General features: G+C 60.6%; 2 protein-coding genes across 4 annotated transcripts in view; both read left to right on the top strand.

Annotated features, from left to right (window-relative positions):
- Nucleotides 1–11,434, top strand: SLC66A1 (solute carrier family 66 member 1). Of its 3 annotated transcripts, XR_013813767.1 has the most exons (9): nucleotides 92–276; nucleotides 4,755–4,963; nucleotides 6,472–6,601; nucleotides 7,188–7,275; nucleotides 7,871–8,013; nucleotides 8,164–8,256; nucleotides 8,842–9,027; nucleotides 10,054–11,140; nucleotides 11,179–11,434. XR_013813767.1 is itself a non-coding variant. In XM_079776537.1 (8 exons), exons 2-8 carry the CDS (start codon nucleotides 4,803–4,805, stop codon nucleotides 10,123–10,125), a joined length of 873 nt encoding a protein of 290 aa, XP_079632663.1. In that variant the 5' UTR covers nucleotides 1–138; nucleotides 4,755–4,802; the 3' UTR covers nucleotides 10,126–11,434. The 3 variants fall into 3 exon arrangements, 2 of the variants coding, with proteins under 2 accessions (XP_079632663.1, XP_079632662.1); XM_079776537.1 differs by having other exon boundaries at nucleotides 1–138; nucleotides 10,054–11,434; XM_079776536.1 differs by having other exon boundaries at nucleotides 10,054–11,434.
- MRTO4 (MRT4 homolog, ribosome maturation factor) overlaps nucleotides 1–12,455 on the top strand; it is a 249,769-nt gene that overhangs the window by 15,131 nt on the left and 222,183 nt on the right. The window lies entirely within an intron of this gene.

Below are 12,455 nucleotides of genomic sequence, written 5' to 3'. Positions count from 1 at the left end.
GGGACTGTCCGACCGGCGCGCGGCGCGAGAGGCGGAGCCTTGGCGCGGGGGCGGGGCGGCGCCTGGGGTCAGCTGACCCAGCAGTGGAGGCAGAACCCAGAAACCCAGAAACCCGGCCGGGCGGCGGATCTGGACGAGGTGAGCCGGTTTGGGGCTGGGGGCAGGTACCTGCGGGTCGAGGCTCTGGTGCCTCCCTGCCACATCTTCACAGCGCCCCCTCCCGCCGCTGGACCGGCCTGGAGCTCCCGTCCTCTCCTTTGGAGCGCAGGATCCTAGGTGAGGATCGGAGCCGGGATTGGGTGGCCCTCGGGGGCCGTGTCCCCTTCCTTTGGGGCGACCAGCGTGGCCTCTCGGACGGTCCTGGCCAGGGTTTGGGCTCTGGGTCCCGGATTCTGATGGCTTTGTTTTCCCCTGGGCGGGCCTGGGGAGGGGGCCTCGCGGCGATGGAGCGCTGACCCCAGCAGCTGCCCTGTCATTATCCCCGCCAAACAGGCGGCCAGCGCTGGGCTGAGTCACGAGTTGGCCCAGAACCGGGAGGCCCGGAGTGGGTGGTATCCACAGCCGGGACGCTCCTCCCCTCTACGTATTCCCCAGGTCTGCAGGGAGCACAGATTGCGCCCTCCCCCTCCTCCCCCCCATGCCCAGGACCGGTTTCCAAGTGTGTACGTGGGAGGCTGGATTTGAAAGTGTGAGGGTTGGCGCCAGTCTTGTCCATTCAGCCCTTGCTGAAGGCTGCTGTGTGCCAGGGGCCCTGTAGGGGGCTGGGGGGAGCACTACAGCCAGAACGGAATAATAGTCATCCGTGGAATAATAGTCATCACGCTGAGTGTCTACCCGGTGTCAGGCGCCGTTCTCCTCGCGTGGCCTGGGTTATCCCCTGTAGCTGTGCAGTCCGCCAGGGAGGTGGGCACTTGCATGTTCCCCGTTCTCAGGTTGGAACTCGAAGGCTGCATCACCTGCCCAAGAGTTCTGTACTTGTAGGCATTGGGCGGGCCAGTTCTAGAGTGGAGTGCTTCTCCTCATCCTTAGGCCATCTGAGCTCATAACAAGATCTTTCCTTGTTTCTCTTCCTCCCATCCTCTCTCCGTATTTTTACTGTGCAGCTGGCGTGTGCGGACTCCTAAGTTTACAATTAGGTTGGAGGGGAGGATTGGGCTTAAAGAGTAATGATCGCCGAGGAGCCTCAGAAGCATTCCTCAGGCTTGTGGATGAGGGGAGAGGAGGAGGTGGCGGGTGGTGTCCAGCCAGCCCTTGTAAAGCTTCTTGGAAAGGACAAGTGATAGCCTGATCTTAGTATCTCTACCGGGCCCTCCATGGGCAGGATAGCCCTAGGGCAGTGATGGCGAACCTATGACACGCGTGTCAGCACTGACACACGTAGCCATTTCTGATGACACGCAGCCGCTGAGGCGGCCGCATGCCGAGGAGGAAACATTTGCTGCTCCTGAGGATGAAACATTTGCGAAATAATGTTTTTTCCTCAAAGTGACACACTACCCGAGTTATGCTCAGTTTTTTGGCGAAGTTTGACACACCAAGCTCAAAAGGTTGCCCATCACTGCCCTAGGGGGTGAGACAGCATGTGCAGAAATAAGCCTGGAGAATGACTATGGAAGACCTGGGCATGCGACAGGAGGTAAGGGGAGGGCAGTCCCCAAAGTACCTTGGGCTGTGGACTTGATCTGGTAGGTGAGGGTCCCTTGAGCAGCCTCAGTGGAAAGCATTTCCTTGACTCAGCTGCGGGCTGGGAGAGGAGCTGGGTGTGGCAGGAGGTGCCTTCTCCAGCGCAGCCTTCCTCCGTGGCCACGTGCCTCAGACTCAGCCGGGGGAGCCTCTTAAACCCAAGGTCCCTGATCCCCAACCCAGACGTACTGATCCTGAATTTTGCACATGTGCCCTCCTTGACCCTGAGGCACCCCAGCTGTGGTCCTTGTCAAACCTACGAATGCCGTCAAGCTTTGTTGCAACTCTGAACATCCGTTCCCTCGGTGCTGTGTGACCAGGTGGACCCATTTCCACAAGCCCGGCCTGGGGCCACACTGGTTCCCTACTTGAGTCAGAACCTCGGGGTGACAGGCCCCATGCACAGCGGCCCTCAGAGGAAGGCCCTTTCTGTTCAGGGCTCAGGTGTGGCCTTGCCCATGGCCTGGGGACCACCCACCTGGGCCCTGGGCCCTGTGAGCCAGAGTACATTCCTCAGGACACCTTCCTGCCTCACTGGGCATGTGTCCACCTCCTTTCTTCCCAGCCTGGTGAAAAGAGGGAGTGAGAGAGCGGCCTGAGGGTCGCTGAGATACACAAAACAGCCACCACCAGGCACTGTCAGGCCCTGGCTTAGCGCTGTATGTGCATTTCATCTGCACGACGGCCCAAGGAGTGAGGCTCTTCTCCTCATTTTATGAACAGGCTCGGACAGGTTGTGTGCTTGTCCAAAGCCACTCGCCCTTATCTGTAAAATGGGGACGGCATTCCCCACCTCTCAGGAAAGTGCCGAGGATGGCAGCGTCCTAACATGTGACGAACTGCAGCGGCACGTTTGGGATCTAGAAGAGGAGGGTGGGGGCAGTCCAATTCGGGGGTGGCTGGGGAGCAAAGGGACTTGATTTGAAACGCCTTCGGTGCTGGGGGCAGGACATCAGGTAAACGCCAGCAACATCAGCTGTGCCAAAGGTCATCAAGGCGCGTCACCCCGACACAGGAAGAGGCTTTCAGCCATGCCCGCTGGGCCCTGGAGATGCTGCAGGGAGCCAGGCAGACAGTGACCTCGGGTGCCCCTGTCCCGGCTCCGGGGCCTCTGCCCACTGCTGGTCGCATTAGGGCTGAGAGCCTAGAGCTTCCTGAGAAGAGAAGCTGACTCGCTTCCTTTGCCTTCCTGACGCTCAGCTGTGACCTCAGCAGTTCCAGGGTCCAGTCCCGGTGACAGTCCATTGGGGCTGCCTGGCAGACACCATAGATGGGGCGGCTTATACCAACACAGTCCATTTGGTGCCAGCAGACTCACTGTCTGGGGAGGGTCCGCTTCCCATTCGTGGATGGCTGTCTTCTCACTGTGTCCTTCAGGGCAGAGAGGAAGAGAGAAAGAGAAAGTTCTCTCCTATCTCTCATAAGGCAGGAATCCCATTCAGAAGGGCTCCGCCCTGCTGACCTGAGCACTTCCCAAAGGCCCCACCTCTTAAAGCCGTCACGCTGGGGGTTCGGTTGAATGTTCGGTCTGTGGCACCGGGCGTTGCTGTAGGAGGATCCCAGGCCCCCTGGCAGGACTAGGAACTGGAGGGAGCTGGAGGAGCCTTGAGCCCACTCCTGAGGAAAACCCCTCGGAGCAGCGAGAAAAGGGGAAGCCTGCCTTGTGGCTGCGAGAGAAGCTGGGCAGGGAGGCCAGACCACAGGACGGCTCAGCCCCGCCCAGGGACGCAGCGCCTGAGGCTGTGTGGCATGGTGGCCTTGAGCAGGGGTTTGGGTCCTGCTGCTCCTGGCTTTGACTCATGGCTCTGCCACTTCCTGGCTGGGAGGCCCTGGCCAGCCACTTCCCTGGCTCCTCTACTGGATCGAGCGGATAGGAGGACAGGGTGCATACATGCAGGCGGGTAATGAGCACAGAGCTGGCACAGAGCTCAGCAGTGGGGCTCTGATGACTCTCCCTGGGAGGGGTGGCGCCACCTGGCCCCGCTTTCTCCTTTCTCTGGGGCTGTCACACAAGCAGTGGCTGCTCTCGTCACTGTGCAGGGTGCCCAGCACCGGGAGGGGCCTGCCCCGGAGCCAGCCATCTTCTGGCTTTGGCAGTGGTGAGAATGGGGAGGTGGCATGGGCTCCTTGCCAGCAGGCATTCCACACAGGTGAGCTCCTGGGAGAATATGGCTTGAATCCCAGCCACCTGTGCAACCTCGGGGTTCACCTGGTCCTTATTGTTCACCTGCCTCATCTGACTTGTGATGGAAGATGTCCCAGCCTGCAGAGACTGTGTCTAAAGCGTTGACTTGAACCAAACTGACAACATATGCCTGAGAGCAAGACCGCAAATGCTCTGGCGAAGGACAGCTTTGCGGTTTATTTTATGCCTGGGAGATTGAGGAGGGGACATAGGGAAGGTTACCTGAGGAGGGGAGAAAGCGGATTATAGGGTCATGTGCTTTCTTGAGCGTGGTTATGTCTGGAGGGGTGTTACTTCCAGCATTTCAGTGGTGTTTTAACCCAAGAATAATGGACAGGGCTTAAAACCTCTCACTGAAGAAGTGATGTGCCTGGGCTGACTACCTACCCACCATGACCTGCCCGGTTAGGAATTTATGACCAGATCACCCGTGAGGTTACTTTCCACAGAACCCCCTTTCATTTCGCCCGCAGACCAGTGTCGGTGACAAGCCTACTCCATGGGCCTGGTCTCAGCGGTTACAACCAAAGTGACATGTTGGGGGCCGAGCTCTCCACACTGTGTTTATGAGCTCACTGGGCCTCACAGATGTCTGAGGGGGGCTCTGTTATCACCCCGGTTTACAGCTGAGGGAACTGAGGCGCAGCTGCCCATAACGAGGGTGAAGGTGGGATGTGAAGGCACTTGCCCCTGACTGTAGGCCCAGCGCTCCCCGCACGCGCGGTTGACTCGGGCTTGCTCCGCTCTCTGTGCTTGAGGCTGATGGTGGCCTGTGGTCCAGGGCTCAGTCGGTGCCAGGTGATAAGCTGGGGTGGGCTTAGGTTGGGGGCACCATGACAGCACCCCCACCTTCCACGGCTGAAGCCCCCTCTCTCTCTCCCTGTAGAGCCCTCGCCTGCCTCAGCGCCCAGCACCCTCCTGTCCCCCTCGCAGGATGGTCTGGAAGAAACTGGGCTCCGGCAACTTCTCCAGCTGCCCCAATGGCTCTCGGTGGATATGGGACGTGTTTGGTGAATGTGCCCAGGACGGCTGGGACGAGGCCAGTGTGGGCCTGGGCTTGATCTCCATTCTCTGCTTCGCCTCGTCCACTTTCCCGTGAGTAGCGCCAGGGTGGCGGGACCCTGTTCAATGGCTTGAGAACTACCAGGCTACTTCCCAAAGCCGTTACGCCACGTCACAGTCCCACGGAAGCCCAGAAGGGCTGCACTAGGTGTGACACAGGAAGTCAAATGGAGACTGCCCTGGTCTCTGCCGGGCTTCCCCTTAGAGACACCCTGGAGTCGCAGGGGAGGACGGGGGCGGGGAGAGGCCACCCAGCAGGCGGTGATGTCAGGGCCCGTTGGAGCGGCCCTCAGGAGGCAGAGGGGACAGGTCCGGGTGGCTGATGGAGGCCGAGGGAGAGAGACTCCCTGAACTATCAGAGGAGCTGGCTGAGGCTTCCCCTTCCGGCCCCGGCATCGCGCTGGCCCTGCCTGGGTCTGGCTGATTATCCCGTGAGGGGGGTCGAAGGCCTGGGGGGGCCCCAAGTGACTGCGGAAAGGGCAGCCACCTTCTGCTCCTCCTCAGGCCCTGGCCTATCGTGAGTGTGACAAAAGTATTTTACCTGCAATTTCTGGAGCTAGGTCAGGTCACAGCATCCTGAAGGAGTAAATGGGACGTGGCATAAACCTTAATTCAGGGCCATCTCAGCCAGGCCTGTGCTGGGCCCTGTCCTTGCCCCCCGGAAGCTGGAGTCCAGGAGGGACCAAGGTGCTGGTGTCACAGAGGGTGCTGGTGCGCTCAGGCCAAGGAAGGCCCTGAGAGGAACTATGTCCTGAGCGGTGACAGATAAGGAGGTGGGCGAGCCATCTGCAAATGAGGAGCTCAAAGGAGAAAGCAGTCCCGGGGGAGCGAGACCGGAGCCCCGGGGTCTGGGTGTGAATCCTACTCCCAGACTCCTGGCTGCGCACCTCCCCAGCCCGCAGTGAGGAGGGTCCTCAAAATACACCTGACCACATGGGGGACTCTGAGGACTGAGTGAGTCTGTATACATGAAGGGCTCAGAACCGTGCCTGGTACCTGGACAGAGTCCAAAGAAAGGGTCGCAGTACCAGGGACCCCTGGGAAATAGCCAAGGTGCTGACTGCCCGGCGTTTGTACTGGAGAGCCAGGAGCCACAGCCCTGCCCCTGGGAGATAGCGGGCTGTGGTTGCCCATCATCTTATCGCCGCCCGTCCTGGAGATAGGGCAGCGGCCGTGCCTGGGCCTTGGGTTTGCTGCCACCACCGCCATCCTTTTTCCAAACTCCCTACCCGCTTCGTAGAAGAAAGAGTCTAGGCCCCCAGGGTGCTTGGAGGAGTGTGAGTAATGCCATATCTGTCTGAGAAGGTGCGCAATCCCATCGAGTTCCTGGGTTGGCAGGGAGGAGTCTCCCCAGTAAAAACCCCCAATGGGCAAAGAGGCTCGAGAGGACCCTGCCTGCAGGGCTCCCAGTGACCTTGGCCTCTGCTGCCCCTGCCCCACCACCCTGTGGTGGTCTCATCTGGGGGCCGTTCCCTTGTTGACCCTCCGAGGCGATGTCACAGCCCTCGGCCCCTGAGCACGCGTCTCCCTCTCTGCCACAGGCAGTACATCAAGGCCTGCAAGACGGGCAACATGGACCAGGCCCTGTCCCTGTGGTTTCTCCTGGGCTGGATTGGTGGAGACTCCTGCAACCTCATCGGCTCTTTCCTCGCTGACCAGCTGCCCCTGCAGGTGGGCCGGCCCCGGGCAGGGTGGGCTGCCTAGGATGGCCATGGCAGAGGCGGTGGGGGCACCCACAGGAGAGGCCCGGGCTCCGCAATCCTGACCTGTTGTTCCATCTTATGAGGGCCCCATGCTGTAGAGACAGCCCTGGGACCTGGCACACAGTATGGCAATGGGCTGGTCGCTGTCCTTCTCTGGGCCTCAGTTGCCCCATCTGTAAAATGACCACATCAAACCAGAGGATCACCAGAGCCTTTAAGCTCTGGGGCGCTCTGATCCTGATGGAGCTCGGGGCGGGGCTGGGGCCGGAGGAGGAAAGTTTTCCCCGGAGAGGCCCAGGAGCCATCCCTTTGTCCTGACAAGGGGAGCTAGCCACCCGTCCCTCCATCTGCCCGGGTCCAACACTGCGCCCACGTGCTCTCTAGTTCTGCAGGGTAGGAACTGCGATCCTCCTTTCCAGGTGAGCAGCCAGAAGCTCAGGGAGGGGACGCGACTTGCTCAGGGGTCACCCGGCTGGGATGTGAGAGTGCTGCCCAGTGTCGGGGTGCGGTCCCCAGAGCCTGGGACTGAGCCGGCGCCCCTGCTTCTCTTGCAGACCTACACGGCGGTGTATTACGTCCTGGCAGACCTGGTGATGCTGTCCCTTTACTTTCACTACAAGTTTAAGAACCGCCCCTCTCCGTGTGAGTATGGCGGGCCCTCCGTGTTAGGCACGCTACGGGCAGCCGGGAGTGTGAGAGGAAGCAGCTGTCCTATTGCCGGGGGATAAACCTCCGAAAGGCTTCCTCAGCCTTATCTGAAAGCCTGAGCCCTGATCGGCCAAGATAGGGGCCAAGGGCAATGAGCACATCCGGGCAGGACCACAGGGGTTGCCTTCACTCAAATTCCTATTCAACAAACATGTCTTCAGCTACTGCTCTGTGCCTGGCCCTGGGCTTGGAGCCGGGGAAACAGGCACAGGGCTCACAGGCCATCGCTGCCTGAGGACTCGGAGGAGGCCATAGCCGAGGTCAGAGTGAGGGCTGTGAGATGTGGCCCGAGGCACTGCTTTTGATAACCCCTCCCCCCTTGGACCCTACTGCTGTCATCGTATCAATTTTACAACTGCAGGAGAAGGATAGTGTTATTGCACCCATTCTACAGATGAGGGATTAAAGCTCAGAGAGGTTAGGTCACTTGCCCAAGGTCACACAGCCACCGAGGGGCAAGGCCATGACTCTGATCCATTTGCTGCCACTCAGATATCTAACTTCGGCTTCCCTCCTGCCTCATGTCCAGTGTCTGCCCCCATCAACTCCTTGCTCTTGTTCAGCCTGGGACTGGTGTGTACCACCCCGCTGCTGAGCAGCACTGCCTCCGTGGCTGCCCCGAGGGAGGTCTTCCCGGGCCGGAAGCTCCTGTCTGTGGAGCCAGGCAATAAGGTGAGGTGTGGGTACGTGATGGTCGGGTGGAGGTGGGAGGCTAGCATCAAGGGCCCTCCCTGCAGGGCCACCTGGGCGGGGGGTTGCCCTCTAGGAGGGAGCTTGGGGATCTCCCTGCTAGGCACTGAGCACTCCCTTCTGCTTTCTCAGCCCTTCACTCAGCAGGAGATCATTGGTTTTGTCATCGGCTCCATCTCCAGCGTACTGTACCTGTTCTCCCGGCTGCCTCAGATCCACACCAATGTGAGCCTTGAGCGGGGTGGGGCCGAGTGGAAGAGAAGAGCCGGCCTGGCAGCTCGGGCCTCTAGGTTCACGAGTAGCACAGAGCAGAAGGTCTGGGTCTACACTCACCGTTGGCTTGGGCAACTTAATCCAATTCTCCAAGCCTTGGTTTGTGCCTCTGGAAAATGGGCATGATGATGCCTGCCATCCAGGCATCTGTGTGACTCTCAGTAGGAAGTCAGGTGAGAGCGAGGGGCTGAGCTTAGAGGCCTGAGAGGAGAGAAGGTGGAGAATCAGGGATGGGCGGGCAGAGGCAACGAGAGTCAGCGTGGGGCTGGAGGGCAGGGCATCATGGCAGCAGGCATAGCGCAGCCACAGTCTCCTGTGGACCTGGGCAGGGGGCTTGGAGAGGTGGCAGGAGTGAGGATGAGGAGTCGGGCCCTGGAGCGGGTTGTTCGTATGCCGTGCCCGTGTCGGACACTGGGCACACAGCGAAAAGTCAGATTTTTGACTCCACGCACAGTGTGACGGGGCAGATGGATACAGTCACCACCCAGGGTGACAAGAGCCGTTTGAGGTCTCTGACCCCAACCCCCTCACCTCCAGTTCCTGCGGAAGTCGACCCAGGGCATCTCCTACTCGCTGTTCGCCTTGGTGATGCTGGGGAACACGCTGTACGGGATGAGTGTGCTGCTCAAGAACCCCGAGGAGGGCCAGAGCGAGGGCAGCTACGTGCTGCACCACCTGCCGTGGCTCGTGGGCAGCCTGGGCGTGCTGCTGCTCGACACCATCGTATCCTTCGGGGCGTGCAGGGCAGGCGGGGCAGGGCGGGCACGGCAGCCCCTGCCTGTTCGGGGCTTCCCCATCCACCCAGAGTCAGCCCTGTCTGCCATGCGTCCCGCCAGGCACTGGGCCCAGGAGTGAGCAAGAACTGGGTGGCCTTGCCCCAGGGAGCTTCCCGCTCTGGGAGGCAGACAGGATGCACTAATAGAATTCATTGCTTCGTTGCAATGACACTGAGGGCCACAGAGAAAAACTGAGTGTGTGACCAGCTCAGCTTGTGCGAAGGCCCCAGGATTGGGGAGATTGGGCCAGGCAGGCCTGAGGAGCGAAAGCTGGAGCGTGGAGACACACGTGAGTTAGTCACAATAACGGGGTCACATTCTGGCTCTGTTCCCTCAGAGCTGTGGGACACGGGGAAACCGTGAGCCTCCCTGTGCTTCCGTATCTTCATCGCATGGGGGAGGTAACCGTCACTGTCTCACCAAGATAACGGGGCGATTTCGTAAGGTGAGGCGTCCGGAAGGCTGCACGAGGCCCAGCACAGCGCGTGCTCAGTAAATGTTTGTGGAGCGGCGGAGCGGGCCTTGTTTGGATCGCATTTGGGAGGAAGGAAGCATGGCCCTTGTTTGCACATCTGCCAAGTCCCTGCTGGCTGCCGTGCGGGACGTCTGACTCACCTGGAGCTAATCTAATACTGAATGTCAGCAAAAGCAAAGCGTGAGCTCTTAGTGCCTTCAAATGGCCCAGCCACTGGGTGAAACTCCCAGGGTGGTGCAGGGGGGAGGAAGGCCAGCTCATGGGGCTGGCATCAGGGAGGACTGCCCGAGGGAGGAAGACCCTAGCGCTGGACTTGGAGGAGGACGTTGGGCTAGGGATTGAGGAGTGAGAGCAGAAGCTGGGTCATCGCTGGCCCTTCCACCAGCCAGAGTGGGGCTGAGAGAGAGGGAAGAGGGTGCTCTGGATGGAGCCACGGGTCCTCAGGGGCAGGTCCAGCCCAGTCTGTGCTTGGTCAGGCCTTGACGTCGACCCCTCCAGATCTCCATCCAGTTCCTGGTGTACAGGAATGCCGCCACGTCCTCAGAGCACCAGCCCCTCCTCCCCGGCTGACCAGGACCCAGGCCAAGCCCAGGTGACCGGGACCTCCAGATACCACTCAGGAAGAGGGAGGTGTGGGCAGTCACAGTGCCGAGGACCCTGGACTAGGCTGTGGAGGAAGCCAGGGTCGGGGGCCTAGTGCTCCTGACCCAGCTGCCTACCCCCACACCTGCTGGGCTGACTCCTCCCACTGGGAACTCAACCCCCGGGGTCTGAGGCAGCTGCCCTGGGAGCTTTGATGGAGGGGCTGCAGCGGGGACCTCACCCCTGAAAAAACAGTGCAGCTGCCCCTCGCTCACCTACCTCATTCTGCTGCTCACCCCGGAGTGACGCAGCCGCGGCCTGGGGTACCCAGACTGTCCTGTGGACTGCAGCCAGCCCAGTAAACCGTACTTCCCAGCGAGGCCTGTTCTGTCGCTCCTTCCCAAGATGCTGGGGTCTGAGCTGCTCTGAGCAGCAGTGGAGGGAGATCTGGGCCCCACCTTCCAGGGCCAGAGGATCAGCTGTCGGGGAGCCAGGCAAGAGGGGACCGAGTCTGCGGCTCGCCTCCCGGTGGCCTCTCATTTCTTCAACCTGCTTCTCGGTGACAGGCTCCACCCCTGGTGGTGGGACCAGCAAGAGAGTCCCTGCACCTCAGGGCTCAGGAGGAAGCACAGCAGTTAAGGTTCAGATCTTGGTTCTGCATCTTAGCTCTTCTGGGCCTCAGTGACTTTGAACTGTGAAATGGGATGACAGTATTACCACTTCGTATGACCTTATGAGATGGTATAATTATGGAGGTTAGACCAAAGTCTGGCACGTAGTAAGAGTTCCATACAGGTTAGCTTTGATCATTTTTAGTTGGAGGAGAGGGACAACCAGATCTCCCTGGACATCCGGGAGACCTTCCTGGAGGAGGCAGCATGGCAGAAGGATGAGCAGGGGATAAACGGGGAAAGGTGGGAGTGTTGCTGGCCAGAGGAAAAGAAGGCGCAAGAGCAGGTGGGAAGGGAGGAGAGGAAAAGAAGGCGCAAGAGCAGGTGGAAAGGTGGGAGTGTTGCTGGCCAGAGGAAAAGAAGGCGCAAGAGCAGGTGGGAAGGCAGGGCTCAGTTTGTCTCCCGGATTCTGTTCTGAGTTCACTTCCTTGTTGGCAACGACCCTGTGGGTACCTGAGAACAGGCCAGCTTCCCTCTGCTCTTGCCCTCACACCCAGCTCCAGGTTCCCAGCTTGTGGGAGCCATCCGGGCAGGCTGGGATGGAGGCCATCCCTCAGCCTTTCTTTTGGAATCTTCCTCTTCCAGCCCCAGAGAAAGCACGGAGCTGAGCAAGGGGACACAGTCTCCTGGGGGAGGTGGTGGTGGTGGTGCGGGGGGGGGGGGGGGGGGGGGTGCCACGGCCAATTTGGTGCAATTTGTGCAGCACAGTTCTCCACCCTCGGCCCTTGCTGTGGTCGAAGTCTGGGATGGGGGTGAACCAGCTCTGGTCCCTGCCAGTAAGAAGGGCAGAACTTGCCAGGCCCTCCCTGGCGAGAAGGGGTGTTACCAGAAGGTACCAAGTGCCATAGGAATGAGGAGGCTCCATGGCGGAGTGGCCTGGAGCTGCATGGTGAAGGCAGAGGGAAGGAATTGCGCAACAGCCTGGAGTGGGAGTCTGGGCTGCTCCCAGGTGGGGTTTGGGGGCAGGCAGTGGAGTGGCTCACAGCAGGAGGCTGGGTTTGGTTGGGGGAAGAGCAGGAGGGAGCTGGGGCTGGGGAGACGAGACAGGGCACCTCTGAGGTTCAGGTGGGCAGTGAGGGCCAGTCTCCCCCAGCCCTGTCCGGAGGCAGGCCTGCGAAGCCCTGTGTGTAACCTGGCATGCGACTGAGGTTTACTGAGCACTTGCTGTTGGGGGGCCTCTCGCATATGATGGCCTTTTAACAGAGAACCAGGCTTTGAGGAGTTAAGCAACTTGCCCGAGGTCGCCCAGCTGGGCCTGGCAGCTGTTTGAACCGCATTAGGTCCCTCAGCTACAGGGGTCATCCCACACCTGGTGCCTTCCCTCTCCCTGGCTAGGGCCTGGGGGTCCAGCCTCAGCCTTGCCCTGGCGGGGCGGCGGTGGGGGGGGGGAGGGCGAGGGGGAGGGGGAGTGGGGCAGCCAACCCTGCTGGGCTCAGGCCCCTTTCCCACCATTCTGAGCAGCGACTTCCACAGCCTCTGGTCTGTGCAGTGGAAGGTGCCCTAGGCCCAGCTGGCTCTGCCCTCCCCGCCCTCCTCCCCCCTCCCCCCAGGGCTGTGACCTGGCTGGATGATGCTCGTCACCTGGGGCAGGAGGCGCCTCCCAGCCTGAAGACTGGGGCTCAGTATGGCAGCACGAACCCCTGAACT

The sequence above is a fragment of the Cnephaeus nilssonii genome, assembly GCF_951640355.1.
Source record: "Cnephaeus nilssonii genome assembly, chromosome: 7".
In the NCBI taxonomy this organism is placed as follows: domain Eukaryota; kingdom Metazoa; phylum Chordata; class Mammalia; order Chiroptera; family Vespertilionidae; genus Cnephaeus; species Cnephaeus nilssonii.
This window is presented reverse-complemented; position numbering and strand designations above follow the sequence as displayed.